At 36.9% G+C, this 25,100-nt stretch overlaps 2 protein-coding genes across 4 annotated transcripts in view; one reads left to right on the top strand and one right to left on the bottom strand.

Moving 5' to 3' along the window:
* Tg (Transglutaminase) overlaps nucleotides 1-12,024 on the top strand; it is a 54,885-nt gene extending 42,861 nt beyond the window's left edge. For all 3 annotated transcript variants that reach the window (XM_067768457.1, XM_067768459.1, XM_067768458.1), the window contains exons 2-4: nucleotides 5,095-6,821; nucleotides 11,151-11,384; nucleotides 11,472-12,024. In XM_067768457.1, the coding sequence (XP_067624558.1) occupies nucleotides 5,095-6,821; nucleotides 11,151-11,384; nucleotides 11,472-11,693 (2,183 nt within the window). In that variant the 3' untranslated portion in view covers nucleotides 11,694-12,024. The remainder of the gene's footprint in view (nucleotides 1-5,094; nucleotides 6,822-11,150; nucleotides 11,385-11,471) is intronic.
* A 3,051-nt stretch (nucleotides 12,025-15,075) lies between these two features.
* Nucleotides 15,076-20,271, bottom strand: LOC137241160 (pancreatic triacylglycerol lipase-like). Its single transcript, XM_067768460.1, has 5 exons — nucleotides 20,133-20,271; nucleotides 19,912-20,077; nucleotides 19,382-19,824; nucleotides 19,114-19,314; nucleotides 15,076-15,348 (listed from the first exon to the last, which is right to left on the bottom strand). Exons 1-5 carry the CDS (start codon nucleotides 20,173-20,175, stop codon nucleotides 15,116-15,118), a joined length of 1,086 nt encoding a protein of 361 aa, XP_067624561.1. The 5' UTR covers nucleotides 20,176-20,271; the 3' UTR covers nucleotides 15,076-15,115.
* Between the last annotated feature and the right edge of the window lie 4,829 nt (nucleotides 20,272-25,100).

The raw sequence follows: 25,100 nt of genomic DNA, 5'->3' as shown, positions 1-25,100 counted from the left end.
TTAAATTAAATTTAATTTACGTCATCATAATGTTATCTCCTAATTATCCTTGGTTGGAATCTCGGTGAAACCTTTGAAACATTATGAAATTGCTTGACGGTGATTAAAAACTCAAATTATTAAATAAATTTAATTTAATTTAGTCTACTTTAATTACCTTAATTTAATTTTTTTAAATTTATTTAAATTTATTTTAGTTGAATTTAATTTCATTTAATTTATTTATTTTATTTTAATTTTAATTTTATTTTATTTTATTTTATTTAACTTAATTTAACTAAATTTATTTTACATAAATTATCTTAAATTTAACATAGTTAAATTTAATTTATTTAAAATAAAAGTGTTGCCGAAAATCTTCAAGTTCTAATTTGAGAAAAAGTTATTGCCCTTTCTCAAATTAAGATTTATATTAAGATTTTCGGGCACATATTTAGTTAACAATAACATGTAAAACTTAAAATAAAAATAACTCAAAAAAAAATAAAGCAAAATAAAATCAACTAAACTGAAATTAAATTAATCGATTAATTAAATTTTATTTAACTTTATTTAATTTAATTTAAATTAATTTAGTTTAAATGTTTAAATTAACTCAATATAATTTCGTTTATATTAGTCTAATTTAACTTAACTTTATTTTATTACATTGAATTTTATTAAATTTTATTTAAGTTAGTTTAACTAAATTTATTCCAATTTCAATTTAATTTTATATTATTTTATTTTATTTTGTATTATTTGATTTTATGTTGTTTATTTTATTTTATTTTTTTTTTGTTTTATTTTTTTAGGCAAGATTAAGAGAAGGCGAGATTTCCACACGATCGGCCAAGCAGGAAAGGCGTGGACCCAATACCGGGGTCTTAGAACCTTAGACTAACAAAGTTAATTTTATCATTATAAAGAAATGACTTCAGGCTCATGCCGAATAAGCGAATACATTTTCAGCTCGTGTCCTGCGCTAGCTGGGCTAAGTCTCCAGCTATTAGGGGTGATGTAGCTATCAGATAAAGAAGCAACAAGCGGCATAGGTCCTTCTAGTATAGCCTAGAGTATGGAGTTGGTTTATAATATACGGTCTGGTCTTTGATAGGGTCATTGAACAAACGTTTGGCAAAACTATGAACTCATTCAGTCAATGTGAAGTCCTCAGGGACCGGTCAGTACAACTTAATTCAACCTTTTTTGATTTCATTTAAGGCTAGCCTTAATCTTCTCAATTTTTTTACACCTAGAAAGTGGGCGAAAACGCCAAGCAGTTTTTCTTATGTCTAATATAATACCACAAACCAAAGATAAATCGCAATGATAAAAAACAAAAGTTATAACAGAGGGTTATGTAGGTTAAATGATCATATTAAACATAGAGAAGTAAATTAAGATAGTATCTAAAATAAACAAATAATTAAATTCAATAACAAAAGTATAATGGTTTCAACTAAAATGAGCATAAATAAAGAACATTTTTAAAGTTGCTTTTATTTAGACTACTACGAATGGATAGTGGAATAGAGTTCCATGGACGAATAGCATTGACAAAGAATAGCCGTCCAGATGTTAGATAGTTATAAGTTGGTACTATTAGGTCTTTGATTCGAGACCTGGGGAAAATTAGCTTATCATATAGGTAACTAGGCTCCTTATAAATGATAAGTTGACAAAGGAAAATGCAGATTCTAGCTTTCAGATATTCGGAGATTTCACAGCCTAGTAGATGCGCTCTCCAGCTGAATATATGATCAAATCTAGCTAAGCCGAATACAAAACGTGTAACATGATTAAATGCTACATCAATTTTATGGGCAGACTGGGAGCTCAGTTTACTGTACACTAGCTCAGAGTAGCAAATGTTCGGCATAATAAATTGAATTGCAATTTTTATTCTAACATTGACAGGAGTATAAATAACAGACATTCGTAAGTTTCTTAAGATATTGTATACTTTCTTAACCACCGAATCAAGATTAGTCACTTTTGAAACGAGTTTGAGACATTTACTGGCAACGGGTAAGGGCGGAATACTTGAGAAACTTATTCGTTTTTTAGATATAGGCAACACATACGATTTCTCACTGTTCAGGCATAAGTCATTTTTCCTAGCCCATTCAAATATGGATGTTAAGTCATTATTCAATCTTGAGCATAAATCATTTGTCCCCTCATGATTTCCCGATAAATATAGTTGGACATAATCAGCATATGCATGCATATGAGCATGCTGACATGCATTAAATATGTCATTAATAAAAATACTAAATAGTAGTGAACCCAAGATAGAGCCTTGGGGTACCCCTGCCAATAGTGGTTTTAGACCTGAAGTTTCGGAGCCAAATTTGACAAGCTGGGATCTACCCGTCAGATAACTTCGCATGAGTCGCACTGCGGAGTCCTCAAAACCAAAATTATTTGCGAGTTTTATCAGTTATTTTCCCCAGTTTTTTTTCGTTGATTTAGAAGAAATCAAATAAGTTTTATAATGAAAACTCTATAAAACAATATCGAGAAAGTTTCTGTAAAAAGAGGAAAATTCGAAAATAATCGAAAATCAATGCGAATGTTGAGAGACTCTGAACTAGTACTTTGTTAAGCTAAATTAAAACTAACTACCAACAAATTTTTCGAAAACGCGGACTTTTTCTAAATGGAAAAAATATTTAAAATAATATAGTATTTTTTTATGATTCGTTACAATACAATCTGAAATACCAAGCAATACATAAACACATACATAGGTAACTAGGAATTTTTATTTTGTTCATGAAGCTCTTTAGTGAAAGCAAGTAAAGGCGTCTAACTTCGGGTGTAACCGAACATTATATACTCAGCGTGAGCTTCAATTGTACATTTTATTCCGTATAAATCACTTTTCTACATAACATGTGGCACCGCCCGGTTAAACAAAAAATGTCTCCCCATTTCCTCTTACAATAAAACTTGATAAGTGAAATATCATTGATTCAAAACTATTTTTTGCTAAGTTATAGGGTATTATTCTAGTCTACGACCCTTTTAAACCTTTTAAAAGTGTTTTATATCTAAGTTGCCGTGGTCTTTAACCGATCTCGCCCATTTTTACCAGAAACATTTTCTGCTATAAGGAAAATATGTGTACACAATTTCATTACGATATGTGGTGTGATGGTAGCGTGCTCCGCCTACCACACCGTATGCCCTGGGTTCACACCCCGGGCAAAGCAACATCAAAATTTTAGAAATAAGGTTTTTCAATTAGAAGAAAATTTTTCTAAGCGGGGTCGCCCCTCGGCAGTGTTTGGCAAGCGCTCCGGGTGTATTTCTGCAAGCAAGGCAGTGAAAACTCATCTGCCTTGCAGATGCCGTTCGGAGTCGGCATAAAACATGTAGGTCCCGTCCGGCCAATTTGCAGGGAAAATCAATAGGAGCACGACGCAAATTTGAAGAGAAGCTCGGCCTTATATCCCTTCGGAGGTTATCGCGACTTACATTTATTTTTTTTTTTTTATGTTAATTTTTCTTCGAGTTATGGCTCCCGAAACATAGAAAATTGCTTAGTCATAAAAGGGGCAGTGCCACACCCATTTTCAAAAATTTTAATGTTTTTCAATTTAATGTTACAATTCAATTAGAAAGTAAAATTCTATTGATACAAATCTCTTTCCCGCTAAGATAAAGCTTATTATTTTCCTCTACGACCGTTTTAAAAATCTTTTATATAAAAGTGGGCGTGGTCTTTAACAGATCTCGTCCATTTTTTCCAGAAATATTTCCTGTTATAGGGAAAATTTGTGTACCTAATTTTATTACGATCCGTTAATTTTGCTTCGAGTTATGGCTCCCGAAACATAGAAATTGTTTAGTCATAAAAGGGGCGGTGCCAAGCCCATTCTTTTAAATTTGAAGCTTTTCCTATTTATTTTTATAAATCCACTTTGTAAATGAGATACCATTAATATAAAGCTCTTTTTTGCAAAGATATAGCTTATTTTATGCGTGCACGACCCTTTTAAATCTTTTATATAAAAGTGGGCGTGGTCCTTAACCGATTTCGTTAATTTTTCTTTAAAGCATTCCTTATAGTAAAGGCAACCTCTCTGCCGGATTTTTTTACGATAGGTTTAACGATTTTTGATTTATTAATTAATAATATTTGTAACATTGATTTTATCACAAGTGGGCGGTGCCACGCCCATTTTAAAAAATTTTTTCACATTTTTATCAAGAGTCTCAATATCAGTCTACACGTCAAATTTCTACATTCTAGGTATATTATTTACTAAATAATCAGGTTTTTTGTGTTTTCCAAAAAGTTATATATATAAAAAATGGGCGTGATTATCATCCGATTTCGCTCATTTTCAATACCAATATATTCTGTCCAGATAAGCTCGTGTACCAAATTTGGTGAAGATATCTCAATATTTACTCAAGTTATCGTGTTAACGGACGGACGGACGGACGGACATGGCTCAATAACATTTTTTTTTCAATACTGATGATTTTGATATATGGAAGTCTATATCTATCTCGATTCCTCTATACCTGTACAACCAACCGTTATCCAATCAAAGTTATACTCTGTGTGCAAAGCACGCTGAGTATAAAATCCAAGCAAAAATTAAACACATACATTACAAATTCTATGGGAGAATAAAAACTTCAGGTGCACATCCAGTTTCTGAATCTATGGGTCATACTGAGTAAAATTGCGCATGGGACCATAGGTCAGAAATAAATTTCGAGCCTCCCTAATCAAGTGAGAAAATTTTGATATAAAGTAAAATTTTCTAAGAAAATTAGGGAGGCTCGAAATTCATTTCAGACCTATGGTCCCATGGGCAATATTACTCAGTATCACCCATAGATTCAGAAACTGGATGTGCCTTTTCAATAATAAATTTGACCCGCACTAGCATACATACATAGATAACTAGGAATTTTAATTTTGTTCATGAAAGTGAAAAAAGCTTGACTAAACATTTCATTAGCTTTCTGAGTGAAATTTGAATTAATTCAATACAACAATTTGCGAATTTGCCTAATATTTTTATCTATTAACTTTTGATTGAAACCATTTCTTGAATCTCACTCACGATGACTACATACGCATTTCAGATTCCGTCGATACTGATGGCATACTCACTGTTATGAATGTCGACCTGTGTCTGGTCGAGAACAATGACGAGCACAAAACTGATAATTTTTATGCCGCCCAAGAAGCTTTAATTGCGCGACGTGGTGAACCATTCCGATTACGTATTCATTTCAATCGCTCATTCAATCCAACACGCGATGCAATCAGTTTTATATTTACCGTTGCCGATGAGCTACGACCCAGTCCTGGACATGGTACATTAATTGGTTTAGTACCACGTGATGGCATCGATTATTTGGGCGATCCACTTGAATGGGCTGCGGGCATTGAATCACATGAAGACAACTTACTCACGGTTCTCATCAAACCGTCAGTCACGTGTCCAGTAACCGAATGGAAATTAGACATTGATACGAAGCTTTATAAAGATGGCTCAAAAACCTTCTCTATACCAATACCTATATACATACTCTTCAATCCTTGGTGTCCAGATGATCAAGTTTATATGGCTGATTATGATAAACGTAAGGAATATGTAATGCATGATACGACCCTGATTTGGCGTGGCTGCTATAATCGTATGCGTCCATCGGTATGGAAGTTGGGACAATTTGAACGTAATGTTCTCGAGTGCGCTATAAAATTACTTGGTACTGTTGGTCGTTTAGCCGCAGCATATCGTGGTGATCCTGTGCGTGTGGCACGCGCACTTGCCGCATCTGTTAATGCGATGGACGATGATGGTATCATACTGGGTAATTGGGGTGAGGATTTCACGGGTGGTACAGCACCAACAAAATGGATTGGTTCCACAGAAATTTTACAACAATTCTATAAAACACAAGAAACAGTGAAATATGGACAATGTTGGAATTTTGCAGGTGTCCTTACAACAATAGCACGCACTTTGGGTATACCATCTCGTATTGTTACGTGTTACTCGGCGGCGCATGATACACAGGGTTCTCTTACGGTGGATGTGTTTATCGATGAAAATAACAAACGATTAGATAATGAAACTTTAGATTCTGTATGGAATTATCATGTTTGGAATGAGCTGTGGATGCAACGTCCCGATTTGGGTATTGGACCGCATGGTTCATATGGTGGTTGGCAAGCAGTCGATGCTACACCGCAAGAGCAATCCGATAGCATGTACCGTGTGGGTCCGGCATCTGTGGTTGCTGTTAAGAATGGTGAAATATTACGTCCATTTGATGGTGGTTTCGTTTATTCGGAGGTAAATGCCGATAAGGTGTACTGGCGTTATAATGGTCCCTTTCAACCCATCAAGCTTTTACGCAAGGACATATTATCGATTGGGCATTTCATAAGTACAAAAGCGGTGCTAAAATGGGATCGTGAAGATATCACCGCCTCCTACAAATACGAAGAGAAGACTGATGAGGAACGTAATACTATGTTGAAAGCTTTGAAACAATCTCGCCACGCCTTCAGTCGTTATTATTTGAATGATAGCTTCAATGAGGTAGAGTTTGACTTGTCGCTGAGGGATGACATCAAAATTGGAGAGAACTTTACAGTAATTGTTAAAATCATAAATAAATCTAAGAATAAAGCGCATGTGGCAAGTGGCCAATTGAATTGTGATGCCGTCTTATACACGGGCATTAATAGTGAGGAGGTGAAATCGATGCCTTTTGAAGTTGAGCTGAAACCAGAAACGTCCGAGTTTGTTAGAATGGCAGTTGAATTTGAGGAGTACTTTAAGAAACTTAAGTCGCAGGTGAGTTTGTGTCTTTATAATAATAATAACTTTGCAACATATAATCCGAAGAGAGTTAGGCAAAGCTTCTCATACAATTGGGCTAGCACCTTAATGGTGCTGTATTACCGGAGCGTACCGATCTGTATCCGGCAAAGGACCATTACATCGAAGACACTCCCCAAAGCCTTTATCGCTACAACAACAACAGAGGGGACCAACATATTTTATGCCGACTCTGAAAATCTGCAAGGCAGATAAATTTTCGCTGAAAAGCTTTTTAAGGTAAACCAAGTAAGGAAGGCTAAGTTCGGGTGTAACCGAACATTACATACTCAGCTGAGACCTTTGGAGACAAAATAATTGAAAATCACCATTTAGTGGGCCTTAGTTCTATATGAGGGTTTTAAAAGGGAGTGGTGGTAGTTGTATATGTGGAGGCGTTTTCGAGATATCAACCAAAATGTGGACCAGGGTGACCCAGAACATCATCTGTCGGGTACCGCTAATTTATTTATATATGTAATACCACGAACAGTATTCCTGCCGAGATTCCAAGGGCTTTTGATTTCGCCCTGCAGAACTTTTTCATTTTCTTCTATTAATAACGTAGGTGTCACACCCATTTTACAAAGTTTTTTTTATTTTGCGTCAATAAAACAATCCAATTATCATGTTTCATCCCTTTTTTCATATTTGATATAGAATTTTGGCATCTTTTTTTCTTTGTTCTTCATTTTCGATATCGAAAAAGTGGGCGTGGTCATAGTCCGATTTCGGCCATTTTTTATACCAAGGTAAAGTGAGTTCAGGTAAGTACGTGAACTAAGTAAAGATATACCGATTTTTGCTCAAGTTATCATGTTAACGGCCGAGCGGAAGGACAGACGGAGTATAAAAACTGGGCGTTGCTTCAACCGATTTCGCCCATTTTCACAGAAAACAGTTATCGTCATAGAATCTATGCCCCTACCAAATTTCACAAGGATTGGATTACTGGAGCTGAATGTTAGCATAATTTACTTATATACTGTAAAGATATTAAATTTTTTGTTAAAATTTGACTTAAAAAATGTTGTTTTAAAAGTGGGTGTGTTCGTCATCCGATTTTGCTAAATTTTATTTAGCACACATATAGTAATAGGAGTAACGTTTCTCGAAATTTTCGATATCGAAAAATTGGGCGTGGTTGTGGTCCGATTTCGTTCATTTTAAATAGCGATCTGAGATGAGCACCCAGGAACCTACATACCAAATTTCATCAAGATACCTCCAAATTTACTCAAGTTATCGTGTTTACGGACGGACGGACGGACGGACATGACTAAACCAATTTCTTTTTTCGCCCAGATCATTTTGATATATAGAAGTCTATATCTATCTCGATTAGTTTATGCCGTTACGGATTGCCGTTATGCGAACAAAGTTAATATACTGTGTGAGCTCTGCTCAGCTGAGTATAAAAATACTGGAAGTGTATGCGAAAAAATGGCGGCAGCACGAAGTTTTTGTCATAAATGGAAGAAAAATAAAAGTCTAAATAATTTTAGTCAGGTTATTTGTATATTTAGCAGTCGCCAAGAGTCTTACGAAAGATTTTAAGGAAGAAAATAGTTTGCTAATGGGGGATCCATGTCTTGGATAGTAGGCGACTAGGTAAAAGGGGCTTGCCAAAAGGAGCACTGTTGAACCACGAGATATATTTTAATGAATTTTATCGGGTCCTTGAAGTTAAATGTGGTTAAATGATCAAAGAACACAGCGTTCAAGCAAGGGTATATGGCACCACTTAGAGAGGTGCATTTGCAGAAGGACATGTTGGACCATATTCGGTAGAGGTCAACACCAATCTAGAGAAAGAAAAAATACTGATATTAAGTACAAATGGACCACAAACTTCAATCTTCGTGATTACCTGAGGATGATAAAGTGTCGGGTATTCTTAGTTGTGGATGGAGATATCTATGGTGGAAGTATATGGGAAGGCTGTCTAAAAAGATGCTTTGTGCAGCATCACGAAGGTACGGCGTCCGATCCCTCCAAAAGAAAGGCAAAGAGGCAATTTCCCGTTCAGTGAGTTCAATGATTAGAATATTAGGAAGGTGTTGAGAGTTTTTTTCGGCGTCGGCGCTATACATTGGCCACACTACGAGTCTACACTACAAGACCACACAACGAAATGGGTTAATGATCTATCGCCAGAGACTATGCCCCTTACCCAATACGCCGCTTGCAAATGTAGAGGGCTATACTGTATATACAAATATAAGTTAACTGTCTGTTAAACTCGGGCGAAACCACTTAAGTAGCATTAATCACACCAGCGCCCACCTGAGGGCGGTATGTGTCATCGACGGAATCACTGAACTGCAAGGAGTATATCCTTGAGTTACTCGCCATTGAGGGTGCCTTCGTTCAATTTAAAATGTGGGCCAATACAGGGCACTCTAAATTGCGATTGGTACCCTTCAGCTATAAGGACTGATTCTTTATTCAATTGAAGAGCCATCAAAACAAATTTAGGTATGGGCTCGGAATGTACAAAGACTATCAGGGGTCATAATAGTAATACCTCCGATCCAATTAAGGCAGAGCTTCCCTTCAAATTTGGGTCTCTGAAAGATTTGCATAGCAGAAATACCCTCGTAGTATTTTCCAAACTACTGCAGTCGTAAACTGAACGGCACATAAATTCTATGAATGGCACATAAATATCTCATTTGGGGCCAAATATTTCGGCATAGCTTGAGATGGAAAAGGAATTTAAAGAAAATTGGAACTGGGCTGTACTCGGAGCGAGGCAATCAGTCGTACCACCTTCCTGACTCTTGCAGTGTCTTTGAGTCGGAGTTCTATGCGCAGCTAGTCTGCTCCATAACAGTACAGTTTTAGATACCAATGTAATGATCTTTGCTGACGGACTGGCAGCTCTAAAGCTTCTACAATCCTACTTGATAAAATCAGATATCGCGCAGAAATATCCAGCCTCACTGACATTCACAAGGCATCTCAATGTCACGGGCCCAGCAGTTTTCAAAAGACAATGAACATGATTGCATTTATTGTAGGGGTATACCGTGAACCGCGGCTCAGTTTTGGCAGTCACAGTCTGGGATAAAAATCGGCTATATCTAGATGCAACTTCCGCAAACATGACATATCAAAGGGCATCTCGTAGGATAACTTTATAACTTAATGCAGGCGTAGAGCAAGCACAGCATGTCATCTATGTTTTAGTGCTTTCGAGAAAAACGTGTCTATTCATCCTCGATGTATATGGCTCTTGGATATTTATTTATTTTATTTATTTATTTATTTATTTATTTAAAGTCGACGCAAACACAAAGCGGTCGACTAATTATTGTAATAGACAGATATACATATATGTAAAATACAGAGCCATTCTTAAAATTAAAAAATTCAAAAAAGGTACATAGAAAATTTGTATGTTATAAACATTTGACATCGCATTGTATAAGAAAAAATAAAATTAAAATATCAGGCTAAACATAAGAGTATAGCATTATGTAAAGCAGCAAACGAACATTCAAAGCCAATGCAGTTATACAAATCATTGTACCGCGAGCACCAATGGCGCAGGGGACTGTTTCTAGCAAAATTTTGCCGGCATAGAGGTAAATGAAAAGGCACAAAATGCCTGGACGCCCTAGCAGGAACCGCAAAATTTAGTTGACTGATTAGGTCAGGGGAGTCAATCACACCAATGATGAGCTTGTGAATGAACATAACGCCAAGTAATACTCTACGATTCTCTAGAGATGGCAAATTAATTAGAAGAAGTCTATTCCTGTATGGTGGAAGATGAGTACTTGATTCCCAGTTGAGACCTCGTAATGCAAAAATTAAAAACCGTCTCTGGACCGACTCAATCCGATCAACATGGATTTGATAGATCGGAGACCAGACACATGAACAGTACTCGAGAATAGGACGTACCAGCGACGTATAAAGGATCTTTGTGAAATAAGGGATATAGATCCAGTATGTTCCGGTAACAAGCACCATCAAGCCCGACTATCTCGGCAACGATTTAACATGACCACATTGAATCTTTAGGCCATCTGGCCTCCACTTCTAATTCTATGAGGAATTTGGGCTCGCCAGAGCCTCGCCTGCTTAATAGGTCTATGATACATTCATATTTGTAGCGAGGCTCTCTAGGGTAGGTCAGGTTAGCAATTGGGTTGCGAAAGCTGTAATGCTTCGTATTGGGTTTATCAACTCCTTGAGTGCCTCAATTCACCCTTCATGAGCCTTTACATACTTTTTTACAATTTAAACTCAATTGTAAGTATTTACTACAACGCATTTTTTTCTATTCTCATTTAGGCTTGTTTTAACATTTCCTGCGCTGCCAAGGTTAAGGGAACCGATTATGAGTATTACGCACAGGATGATTTCCGAGTACGCAAACCGGATATCAAATTCACTTTCCAAGGCAAAATAATATCACAAGAACCTGTGGATGTTATTGTACGACTAACAAACCCGTTACCTATACCACTTAGAAAGGGTATGTTCTATATTGAAGGGCCAGGAATTGAGAAGGCGCTAAGATTTAAGGTGAGTAACGAAACTTAGAGAGTGTTAAAAGACGGACCCCTAAAAAGCGGACTCCCATTTGATTAAAAAAATTTTTTTTTTTTTCAGATTGCTGAAATTCCAGTCGGTGGTACAGCTGCTTCAACTTTCAAATATATTCCACCATATGCCGGACTTGGTACAATACTGGCAAAATTCATTTGTAAAGAGCTGGATGATGTTGATGGTTATACGCATTATGAGATTGAACCAAGACCTGAGGATATTATCAATAATGAAACTCGTCGCTCACATAACATTATACGACGTCGCACCGATGTTATAGCGTGAAAAGCATCTTTATTTATTTGCAGATATTAGAATGCATCTTTTTTACCAAGAAACGAAACGAAAGCCATACTTGAGAATAAGAAATATAATTTTTTAAGATTTTTATTTGTTTACATAAACTTAATATACCTATGCACATATAGGTAAGTTGTATTAATTTATGTTTATGTTTTAAATTAAGTTTGAATAAATTTTTTTCATACAATTTGGCGGGACGGCTTCTGCAAGGGTTTTCACTGCGAAGCTTTTCATGGCAGAAATACACTCGGTGTGCTTGCCAAACACTGCCGAGGTGCTACCCCGCCTAGAAAAATTTCCCTCTAATTAAAAACACTTGTTTCTCAAATTTTGATGTTGCTTTGCCCGGGGCGTGTCACCAGGATCTTCGGTGAGGTAGGCGGGGCACGCTACCATCACACCACTGCGACCGCAGGTAATTCCTCCGCAGGTTCCATTCCAATGAAGAGTGATACAGATACGGATAGAAATTTAACATCCACATCTCACATATGACTTTCATAGCTCCCATGATTTGATTTCGTTTAGGTATCGTGATTTTGCGCATATTGATCACCACCAACTAGAGATGGAAGTTGATTCGGTAGATTGGGATTAGTCTATACCCTAATATCAGCAGATTATCAGATAGAATTCATCCAATCAAAAATCAATAATCTGTTTGAGAAGTTTTTGCCCTTAGTTGTGAAGTCAAAATACGCCAAGAAATGAGTTGATATTTAAGCGTAATAAAGCGTATCTAAAATTGAAGCAATGCAGGTCTGAGGAGGCATACCATGATTTCAAATTTAAGAGAAAGGAAGTAACAAAAGCCATTAAACGTCAAAAGTTAGCGTTCCATGAAAGCCAATTTAACTCGGCCATAGGCTCGAGTCAAATATGGAAACGTATTCGCGAAATAGGCATTGGTGCTAAAAATAATTCTAATGATGAATCGCTGGACATCAACGACTTCAACGAATCAACCGTAAACCGTTACAATGAAAAAGGTAGTTTGGCTGCGTCTAATTTCAGTTTTAAGTGTGTTGGTGAGTGCGATGTTGTTCAAGCTATACTTAGCATAAATTCTAATGCCACGGGTTTCGACGGGATTCACCCGAAGTTTTTGAAGTGCTTACTCCCAAAGATCTTACCATACCTTACTTACGCTTTCAATACAGTTTTATTTACGTCGAGTTTTCCAAACTGCTGGAAAAAACCTAAAATCATTCCGGTTAGGAAACCCAATGGCGACTTTAGGGCAATTGCCATCCTACCATTCTTATCTAAGGTTCTTGAACGGCTAATGCACAATCAAATCAGTTACGTCATTAACAATAACTCTAAGCAGTGAGTATCAATATGGATTTAGACCTAACAAGAGCTGTACCACAGCTCTTCTAAAGGTCACCGATGATATAACGTCAAACATAGACAAAAATAACGTAACATTTCTAACTCTACTTGATCACTCCAAAGCTTTCGACTCTTTAGATCACACACTTTTTTGCATAGAACTAAATAAATTGTATAATTTCTCTTAATCGTCACTGAGCCTAGTTCAAACTTACCTTTTCGGTCGTTCACAAGCCGTAAGCATGGCAGACTCAACATCGAAACTTTTGAATGTAACAAACGGTGTCCCTCAAGGATCACTTCTCGGACCACTTTTATTTGTGCTTTATATAAATGATATCGTGGATGTTATAAAGCATTTTAACATTCATACCTATGCAGATGACGTTCAACTATATCTTGGTTTTCCCTTAGATTCCATAAATGCTTGCATTGGGAACATAAACATCGACCTAGATCAAATCTACACTTGGGCTTTTCATAATGGCCTAGTCTTGAAGTCCCAATGTATCGCAATATATAAAAAACGATTTGACCTCGCAAATTTTCACGAGATAAAGTTGAATAACACTGTAATAAAATATGTCGACAGTGTAAAAAATCTGGGTGTGATTTTCAATAGAACGCTAACATGGAACAAACAAATAATCACTAATTTAGGCCATGTGTATGGAATGCTGAGATCCCTATGGAGTGTCCAGCAATTTACACCACCTAAAATTCGCATACTTTTAGCTAAAGAGTATTTTATGCCGACATTGATATATGGCTGTGAACTATATACCGGTTGTGATATCATTGGTAGGAGGAAACTTAATATCCTATACAACAACGTGGCTAGGTATATTTACAGTGATAAACGTTATGATCACATTTCAACTTTTGCTCTAAAAATATTTTCCATCTCATTTGAAAATCTCTTAAAACTCAGATGCTTAACATTATTACATAAAGTCATAATTACACATGAGCCAGATTATTTGAAGGAGCGTTTTAGTTTCATGAGATCCTCTCAATCACTCGCTATCTGTAGCATGAAATATACTTGCTCGGTTACCGAGCGGCAGTTTTTCGTTTTCACTGTTCGCCTTTGGAATAATCTACGAATACCGATTAGAGGTTTGAAAAACACAACCCGGTTCAAACACGAAGTTGTGCAACACTTTGCCAAATGATTTGTATAACTCTCTCTCTATTTCTTCATTGTATATGTTTTTCATCTATTCTAAGTACTCCGAATATTGTTTTTCTTCAAATATTCTCTGTTCACAAACTTCAGCTTAGTTATCTACTTAACTGGTTAAGGATTATTTTGTTCTTCAGTATTTGTATATGTTGTGTAAAATTATCACTTATTAACCAGGTAACACGATATGAAGGCCTACATGAAAAGGTTTCAATATTATAAGTTTTTATTTAAAATGTTAGTGTGTAAGATATCATGCACTGTAAATATAACCATTGGTAGTTGTGTGTGATTAAAGAATAAAGAAAAAAAAACTCCAACAGCAACGTTGTAATCCGGATATCAACCTGGATCAATTTCGGATCTGTTGATGTAGTTTTTTGTGGAAAATTTTTGACAGCATACCCTCTGTACTTGGGAGCACTTACAGACATATGCACTAAGGCATCCGATATTCAACATATTTTTTCCACTATACAACCCATAAATTTTAGCTTTAAGTCTGAAACCAAATTATTAAAAACATCTTTCTCAAACAATTCTAAACTTAGAACTAACAGTTGTGCACCAATTGAAGAGCTGAAATGTTCTTTTTTTAAGTGAAATACCACATGTGTTCATTGAATTAACAGAAGTAAAGTAATAGGCCAATATATGCTTCAACCTAGGGGTTTTTGGCCTCTAACTCCTGATTTTGAGGTATATTCGAAATTCGAAGTGTGCAGTTTTGGTATACTCGACTTGACCTACAACTTAAGATCTTGCCTCGCAAAACGTATATTTTAACTGTAGCACAGTGTTTATGAAACTAATGAAGTATATTATTAAATAAAAATGCGTATCTAATTATCATAGTTTATTTTTCACTTTGGTTTTTTTAATGCTACTTGCATTCCACACCCTCCATACCAAGTGCAAAACTGGGCTTATCCGCTGTTCTCAATGAAAATATGCCGCGAGCACTTCTTACTACAGGATCGCCCATTAAAATCCGTTCACCAGTGCAATTCATTGCATTAGCTTCCACTAAAGAATTACAGCCAGTCGCCAAGAATCCTTTCTCACTGTTGATTGATTCGGCGAAATATTCGCACGATCGCCCATGACTACAGCCAGCTAAAATAAAGGTAAAAAAATATTAAAAGTCAACGTATATGGAATATCTGGCAATCCCCCACACGGTAAGCAATATTGTCAAAACATCGCTAAAATATAAAAGTTAAATAAGTAAATATTGTAACGAATATTAGCATCACTAAGCTGTTAGTAAATAATCACACAACAACAAAAACATGAAGCAGCCACTCTTATGTACATGTACACATTAAAGCTAGCAACTAGGGCTGGGACTATGCGCATATTGGAATATCCGGATATCCGTATGGATAAAATCCGGACATTCATGCCGTTCATATTCGTTTGTGAAACTATCCGGATTTATGAAGATTTTTGGATATCCAGTGAAAGCAAAAGTTGATGTACCATATATGTTTATTTAACATTAATAACAATAAATTTGTGGGGCATTTAAATCAATTACCAGCGTTTTTTCACAATATAAACAAATGGCACTGCTCTTATTTTCACTTGTTTGTAAAATTATAGCTTTTTAATTTTTGACGTTAATTTAATAATCTACAAACATATTTTGTGAATAATTTTTCGATGTTTGCTTCGTTCAATTCTGATATGCAGATATTCAACTTTTATATTCCAGTATCCGGATTTCCTATTTATGAATCCGGATAGCCGGATTTTTTGCTTAGCTATCCGGTTATTCGAATATCCGGTTTATCCGAATAGTTGAAAAATCCGGATGCTGTTCACAGCCCTACTAGCAACACTTTGTAGAAGGCGACTAAGAGCTATCTCACACACACAGATGTAGTCATCAGCCGAAGTAGGTACTCACACATACACACGCATATGGCTATAAACTACAAATATGCATGTAGATACTCATAAAACTATGTAATTATCAGGCAGGAGATAGAAGAGTTCTACAAGGTGAAACGTCTAGACCTTTGGAGAAATATGCGAACGAAGCAACGAAGAGTATAAAAGCAGCGCAAGCTGAACAATCAGTAATCAGAATTGATTTAAACGCGCTATTGGTTGTGTAGTACAATTGTGAAGTACTACTCTCAAAGTAATCTAAATAAAGACCAATTTACAATACTGAATATTGTGAGTGATTTATTCAACACTTTAGCGATTCGAACGTTAGCAAAAGGTGCTTATATCCATGATTTCCCCAAAATTCGTTACAATATATTTCGGGTCCACGAAATATTTAACGAATATTTTTATCATAGTTATTAATCATATTAATCAATGTAATCTACAAGAGCATTAGCCGGTGGGATCTATGTAAGTTTGACATCAATCAAATAAAAGCAGTCAATTTACGGACCATAGGCTACTGTGGACTAGGTAGGCAATTGAAAAGTAAAATCCTGTATCGGCGAACAAAAATCATGCTCTTCAAGGCACTTATCCTACCCGTCCTTGTAAATGGTCCAGAAGCATGGAACACGACAACATCAGATGAGGCGGCCCTGGGAGTGTTTGAGAAAAGGCCTTCGAAAGATATACGCTGAGGAGTGCGAGCTTTAACGCAGCATTCGACATAGTCCAGCGAATTAAAACACAACGGAAACGTTGGCTAGGCCATGTTATGTGAATGAAAGATGATGCTCGCGCTAAGCAGATATTTTATCGCAACCTGCCTTTAGAAGCAAACGAAGACGGCGGCCGCCATTCTGCTGGAGGGAACAGGTGGAAAACGATTTAAACTCCCTTAGTGTGACCAATTGACGCAGTTAACTCAACGAAGAAGCGACGAGTTTGCTTTTTTGGACGGCCAAGGAAGCGCCAATTAAGAGAAGTTAATGTTAATGTAACCCCAGCAGGTCAGGGGGTCAGAATATACCCGCGGTAGGTATGCCTGTCGTAAGAGGTGACTAAAATACCAGATTCAAGGGGCTGTGTAGCGCAACCCTTCAAGTTGCCAGCGCAATATATAGCTTCTCCAAACCGAATTGTCAACCTCACCTATCCGCGGCGAATCCTGTTTCACTAACAGACGAGGCTCTGGCGACCCCAAGCTCCCCATGGAACTTGTGGGTGGGGAGCGAGGGGATGGCCTGAAGGTTTAATGTGGCCACAAAATCGTTCCCAAGATGGTCGGGCTAGCACCTTAATGGTGCTGTGGTACCGGAACGTACCGGATCTGTATCCGGCAAAGGACCATCACATCGATAACACTCCCCAAAGCCTTCGGGGAGCAATCTTATCGCTACAACAACAACAACAAAAGAAGTTAATGTTATGGAATTTTATGGGATTTACATTTACATATGTACATATTGGTGCTTAATAACCGGGATTTTCCTAAATTCGTTACCATATGTAGGTAGCCTTTGGTTCAAATATTGACTGGTTGTTAAAGAGGAGTAGGTGTAACAATTTATAAGTCAAACAAACCACCGCATAAATAAATGGTTAGCGCAGCGTGCCTAAAGCGTTCTGGTGATGAAGGCTTGGCAACCTTCCAAATGGAACTATCTGCGCAGCTATGGCAGGTGTCTAAAAAATGTCTATCTTCTATTCGAAAAAAAGTGTGGTATCGATAGGATGCCTTTTGGGGAATTCGAAAGATAAGTTCTTCAAAAGATCTATCGGTCTCTTCGTAATGGCCATGGAATGTAACGCTAGAAATTCAATAAGGAGCTGTGGGAGCTTTTACCCGATTCTCATACATATACATTGCAGTGTATAAAAGCCCAAGTGCTTTGGCTAGCTAAGTCATGTTACGTAATTTGCTGAAGCTCCTCTGTACTAGAAAGTAATCCACTCGGCAGGGGGTCGAGCACACGTCAACCTAGACGAAACATGTGCAAAAAGACTTGATCTCATCTGTTATCGCGGAATCGGAGTGTTTTTTTTTTTTTTTTTTTTTTTAATGGACGTGTGGCAGCGCGCTGCCCTCAAGTGGCCCAATGAAACCAGGCTAATCCTGTTCACGCGATCGATTTATATATATATATAATAACTTTTTTTTTTTTTATTTTGCCGAGTCTTTGATGGGCAGCGGTTTGTCAAGCGTCACGATCTGAGACTGCTCAGCTAGAGAAGAAATTTCATCAGCCAAGCGTAATACTTAAAGAGAACAGAAGCAAACGTATTATACATTAATTTAGAGAGGTGAGAACAATCTTTTTTATAGAAAAAAGGGAGTCCGAGCTATCAAATGTGTTTGAGTGAGAGTTATAATCTTGGCATAAACGCCGAAAAGGTTCATTTTGTTCGAAATTCGTTCTACATTGTTTCAGCAGAAGAGGTTTGAAGTGTCTCGATGTCCGAGAGGGAACGCAAAAGTTCACTTCATTCAGAAGGAATGGGCTCGAAATTGATCCATTTAAAAGTTTTGTCATAAATATTACACCAAGCATCTCCCTTCGACTAGCAAGAGTTGGAAGATTGATAAGCTTTAATCGCTTAGTATAAGGTGGAAGATTAGTTAAAGAGTCCCATTGGAAATTTCTTTTGTCAGGAACTTAAAGTCAGCCTTTAAGTTTAGGATACCCGATAACTGCAGAGTATTTCAAGCGTAAGTCGATGCTATCAAACAACCTGCTCTCAATTGTGTCATTTATTTGGGAGTTCACCATCTGCTCGAACAGTCACGCTGTTTTTAATGCCCGCTGGTCCAAAACTGTACGGATAGCGATATTCCTGTCAATTAGAATGCCGATATGTGCAATATAGTTATTTGAGGCCTCCTAAAAGCGTTTTCCTCACAGGTAAATTTTGTCGAAATCACGTCATATAAACTCACATTGACACGCTGTCACAGCTATAACTTCTTTAAATACTCACTAAATATGAGCGCCAGTTGATTGCAACCCGGCTGAAAGGCACCGCCACCGTTTGGATAGAAATCCACAGCACCAATTGGACGCTTAAAACCCAAAACACCAGCACAAGTGTGAATTACATCAACAAATTCTGCATCGGTTACATCAAGATGATTCTCTGGACCCATGATGCCCTCAAAAGCAGGACGTGCTGGATCCAAACCTATAAATATGCACAGTTTAACAGAAATTGAATGGCGAAGCTTAATTTTGCAACGAATCAATCTCACCCGTAATACGTCCCACTCGATATTTGGTATAAGAACCAGCATAGCCCATAATATGAGCGCCGAGACTATGGCCAATTAAATGAATTGTCTGTGGATTAGCGCCTTTCTCTTCTACCAACAAATCAATTAACTGCGCCACCGCTCTACCCACTTGTACTGTATAACGTGCGGGCGCCAAATAATATATATTACTCGCCTGATCACTCCAATTTATTGCGAATACATTGACATTTCCACGATCGATATAGGCATTGCGTATACCTTGGATTGAGTTGCTGGTTGAGCTCGACTTCCAACCATGAACTAAAATTTTTGTATTTATATCAGGCTTAAAACGATCGGCCAGCTCTTCCCAGGTTTCACGTTTACGTCGACGTCCATCGAACGCTTTGGAAGCTTCAAGCAAGGAAATGGTAGTGGATAACGGTTTATTTGAATTTGAGCTGGTGGGAGTGAAAGAAAAAGAGAGAGAATGAATTAGTAATAAAGTTAGCTTACTACTAAAGGTTCGAGTTTTTTGTGAATGAAACCTGTCGTAAAACTCAAGTTGTATGAACTCCGAATTTTTGCTACGATCTTCTTCGGGTGGTGGCTCAACGAGGTAAGCTACTTCCATTTCTCCCTCACCATTGGGCATGTACATCCAAGTCTTATTATAATCTTCATCTTTAAGCTCCACATGAGCTGAAGCAAAAACTAAAATTATGAAAAATTAAAACCAATATCTACGTATTTCGAATGTGGCACTTACCAACTGTATTTAGGATTATAAGAGCTCTTAAGATTTTGGGCATACTTTCCAACAAACAAAAGCAGTTTTTAACTATTTCACTTTTTTACCAAACATACCCTTAAATAAGCTCTTGCGTTCATGATTACATACCACCTAACAAACCATGAGCACATAATGGATTAAAGCGGTGGGCCTGCTGCCCCTTTAACCTTTGGTAAACTTTCATAAACCTTTGGTAAGCTTTCATTGGCGGAGCGAAGGAGCGACTGGTGCGCCTTGTTGGACGGCCATAACCGTTTAGACGGTTAAGCGCCAATTAAGTAAGTAAGTAAACTTTCATAAAGGAGATCATTTCAAGTTTACTCAGAAAATGATGAGCAGTATCTTTGGCATAGGGTTAAAAGTTTGATCTTAGATTTTAAACCATTCATCCTTTAATGCATGTGTGTGCTACGTATCCTTCCAGCAAATAGACTGCCTCAGTCTCAGTACTACCGTGCGGTAGGTGCCACAAGCACCAGTGGCGCCAACGTACGCTAAACGCTGAACTTGCAGCTCTTCCAAAGAGCCTTCCACCACACTATAAAGCCTTAAGTCAACACCAGCGCCCTTGCATGATTTCACCCAACACAGAAAGGATGGAGCCCGAAATAGGATTTATTGCTTCTCCAACCGAAAAGTCGACCTCAACTACTCGTGACGTGAGGAGAGAGTGGGAAGACCTGTGAAGTTCTACGTGTTCATATCAAATCTTTCCCAAGATGATCAGGCTAAATTGTGTTAATTTACAAAATTTACCGGATCAATATCCACCAGTATTGATAGCAATCCGAACGTTTCAGGCGGTGTCATTATCTCTACAAACAGAAGAAGACGAATCCAGTTCGACTCAGTATGCATATTTCGAAGAGAGCAACCCACTCTATGATGTGCCACCTACTTGTCTGCTTACTAACTATTGCCCCTTAGCTTAACTAATATTTCGCATTTAAGAAGAAGATATGTGCTTCGTGATGTGCCGTTTCTGCTATTCATTCTCATGTGGGATGGAATAATTTCAGCTTAGCAACAACGTCCAGCGAACCTGGATTCTGAGGAATTTAGAATAGGATTAAAATGAGCTTCAAAAGAAAAGTCAAGGTTAAACACAATTTAACTGTAGTTTAAACTCGTACTAAAAAACCGTGGCTTTATATATATATATCAACGCCTCCCTCCCCCCATCCCATACGGATCACATTGTTCTTGCATTTTCATGGAAAATTTTTATTGGGACATGCCTCCAAACTCCAGTTTTCGCTAACTAAACCTTCATCGCCTAAAATCTCTGAAACAATATCAAGTGCGCAGAAAAGTATGCAATATTTAGTATATTATTCGCTTCTTCTCTCTGCCAACTGGCGCCAATTGGTCACACCAAGGGAGTTTAAATCGTTTTCCACCTGATCCTTCAAGTGGAGTTGGGACCGCCCTCTTCCCCTGCTTCCATAGACGAGCTCCGATAGAAACACTTTCTTAGCCGGAGCGTAATCTTTCATTCGCATAACTTGGCCTGGCCAGCGCAGCCGCTTCGTTAAGCTCGTCAGCTCATCGTTAAATCCTCATTTCATTGGGTTACACCCCATTTAATTTGTTGCGTCCCTTGGGATAACTGGAATGAATATAGTTTAACCCTGCCACTTCGGCCGCTCAAGCTGAGTTGAGCAACAAAATTGTATGTTATCGAACAAAGTGTTAAGGTTAAACTCTAGTCAGCTTTAACTGGAGTTTAAACTCTCACTGAAAAACCGGACATTATGCTATTATTCCCTGTGACCATATGGTACTTAAAGTTGCATAGTTTTCTTCGCAATCCTCGCGTTCCAATGAGCAGTGGTCCATATCCTGATACAAATTTAACATGTAAATGCAATAACAAATTGATCCATATGGATCACATTTTTGTTACATTTGCATGTGCAGTGGTTTGGCAAACGATCCAAGTGCATTTCTGACAGAAAAATCAGTCCGTATAAAACATTTAGGTCCCGTTCCGCCTATTTGTAGAAAAAAATAGAAAAATAAAGTAGCTGTTTTCTTTCCCCATCCTTGTGCAAATACTACGCCTCTGTTGCAGACTTCTTTGTTTCGAAAAAATTTTATCGCCAAAAAGGCTTTGTTAATAGGCGCGTAATGCTTTTACACTGCATTTGTGTTCTTGACGACGATAATTTAACATTTAAATAGCTTAGATAGCAAACATCAATCAAATGCAAACAAAATGCAAATATTTATACTTATTCAAATGTCCAAATATTGCACTAAGAAAGTGCATAAATCAAATAAAACGACAGATGGCAACAGAACTGTGCAATGGTGCCGTTATGGTGTAGGGATAACACGCACAGAAGTCGAGGTCGTAATCAAGAAGAACACAGCCGATGCGGAGTAAGGCCATTTTTGAAACTATATACTCTCAATTCTACACCTCTGGAGCGATTATCTGCCGTTAATGATTTAGGTGTATTTTTCGACCCAAAAACTATATTTTATTACTCATATTTCATCCATTGTAAATAAAGCAACGGATATACTTGCTAAACGTTGTGCCAAAGAGTTAATCGATTTTTTGAAATAAATAAAAATAATCGAGTTATCGATTAGCACAGGGTGTACCGAATAGCGCAGAAACAAACCTGTGGTGGCCATAGTGTATAACATATAGCTGAATCTATTGCGATGAATAGTGGGCACGCACCATTTTTAGAATTAGTGTAGAGGTGAAACATAGACACATATTTCAGTTGCATCTGGGTATTATGCGTATTGAAATTTAGGAGTACTAATTTCATACGCTGCAATTTCAGAAGAGTAGATAAAGTTTAAGCGTAAACGTACATAAGTAGATGTAAAATATACACAGCTATTATCAGTTCAATGTATTAGTAAATTGTTTCTGGGGTGAATTTTGATGATTTGGTATGTTTTTTTGTGACTTTCGCTTACTGAAATCATCTCAAGTCACAAATTTAGACCCTTGAGATGAGACTGAATTACAGAATTCAGCCGTAAGAGTAACAGTGACAGATATACTTGGATAGGAGCAAGAACGGGAAGAGTTAGGGGAAAATCGGGAAGATTTATGGAAAAATGAAAGGGTTAGGGAAATTGAATAAGGTAAACTAGAAAGCGCCGAATGCCTTTGTTCCTAACGCAGTTTCTTCGCTTTTTCCTAGATACTACAGACTACACCTTTTCAAGTTTATAATGAGAAAATATAAGTTTATATTGAGAAATGTAACTTTATATTGAGAAAATACGAATTGGTAATGAGAAACAGAACTTCATATTGAGGTTATATTAGTTTATAATGAGAAAGAAAAGTTAATATTTAGAAATTTCAAATTGATTTTGAGAAACAAAATTTCATATTGAGAAAATATAAATTAATAATGAGAAATATAAATTAATATTAAGAAAATACGAATTGATAATGAGGAGTGTAACTACATATTGAGAATATATAAATTAATAATTAGAAAACATAAATTGGTAGGGAGAACATACAAATGTACAATATTTTAATTGTGATGTGCCATAAGTAATCTGGTCTGCGAGCTAGGATTGCAGCTAGGACTGCAGTGAGTCAGGAAAATATGTTCTGGAATGCAAAGAAGCATTAGAAAAACTTCTCTTAGGCCGGACCAAACATCTTTTCTTGGTTAGAAGGCAACGACAAGGTCGATGAGTTGGGGAGAAGTCAAAAGGAGACAGGAGTTGCATATGATCCATCAAGGAGAAACGGCGTGTACAAAAGCGCGTGCTGCAATATTTTTAAGATCATGTGGCTCAAATCTCTAAAGAGAGAAGATTTAAGGCTCACGTTGAGCATACTGAATGGACACTGCCTTCTGCCGTAACATGCTTATATGTTAGGCCTTGTCACTGCAAGTGTAGGAACTATGAGCTGCAGGAAAAACGGTTGAGCACGTTCTGTGTTCATGTCCTGCGCTCGCCAGGTCAAGGCTTCAGATATTAGGGGCGGCAGATTTGCCAGACCTCGAGGCAGCAATTCAGCTAGAAAACTGTTATGTAGTATTTGCCAAGAGGACGGAGTTATTCACATATGTCCTGGAACCTGATTGGGGTTCTTCCGTTTGGTCGTCAAGCAAATTCTGGTAACACTATGGACACATTCAGTTTATGTGAGGTCTTTATTGGCCAGCCAGTTCAACTTAACCTAACCCAACCTAATTATTAATTTATATATTCTCATTATCATTTTGTATTTTCTCAATATCAATTTATATTTTTCATTATCAATTTATATATTCTCAATATGTAGTTACATTTCTCATTATAAATTTTTGTTTTCACAATATCGACTTATGTTTCTCATTATCAATTTATAAATTCTCATTATGAAATTAAATTTCTCATTATCAATTTGTATTTTTCCAATACTAAATTATATTTCTCATTATGACTTTATATTTTCTAAATATAATCTTACAGTTTCTCATTATAAACTTGAAAAGGTGTAGTGACTAAAAAATAATTCTAAAAATTTTTTTTAAGTTAAACGGTTTTATTGAAAACAATACTTACATTAAGTAATAATAATATTAAAAGCTAGAAAATAATTAGGTAGGTCCTAGGTAGAAGTTATCGCACTTCTTATCAATCTAGGGCGTTCATCAGACAATTCAATAAAAGCGTTGGATGCGTCAAATTCTGTTAATAGTCATAAGTAAGACCAACTGAACCTTAATCAAGTTATGCTACTGCTCACATTTTTAAAAATTTCACGCGCCTTACGCTTTTATTTAATTGTCTGATCAACTCCCTAATAACAGAATTTACAATTCTCGCCACCAATTGGAATTGGAGATTCCCAAAACCAAAAACATATTAAAATAATGCGCTCACTTTCTGAATGCTTCCTTTCGAAAAACTACACTACAAGCAACACTGCGCTACAGTCCAGCTACTCGGCAGCACTATTTT

This window comes from Eurosta solidaginis, chromosome 2, assembly GCF_040869045.1.
Source record: "Eurosta solidaginis isolate ZX-2024a chromosome 2, ASM4086904v1, whole genome shotgun sequence".
NCBI classification, from domain to species: Eukaryota; Metazoa; Arthropoda; class Insecta; order Diptera; family Tephritidae; genus Eurosta; species Eurosta solidaginis.
Note: the sequence above shows the minus strand (reverse complement) of the source record. Positions and strands in the feature narration are given on the sequence as shown.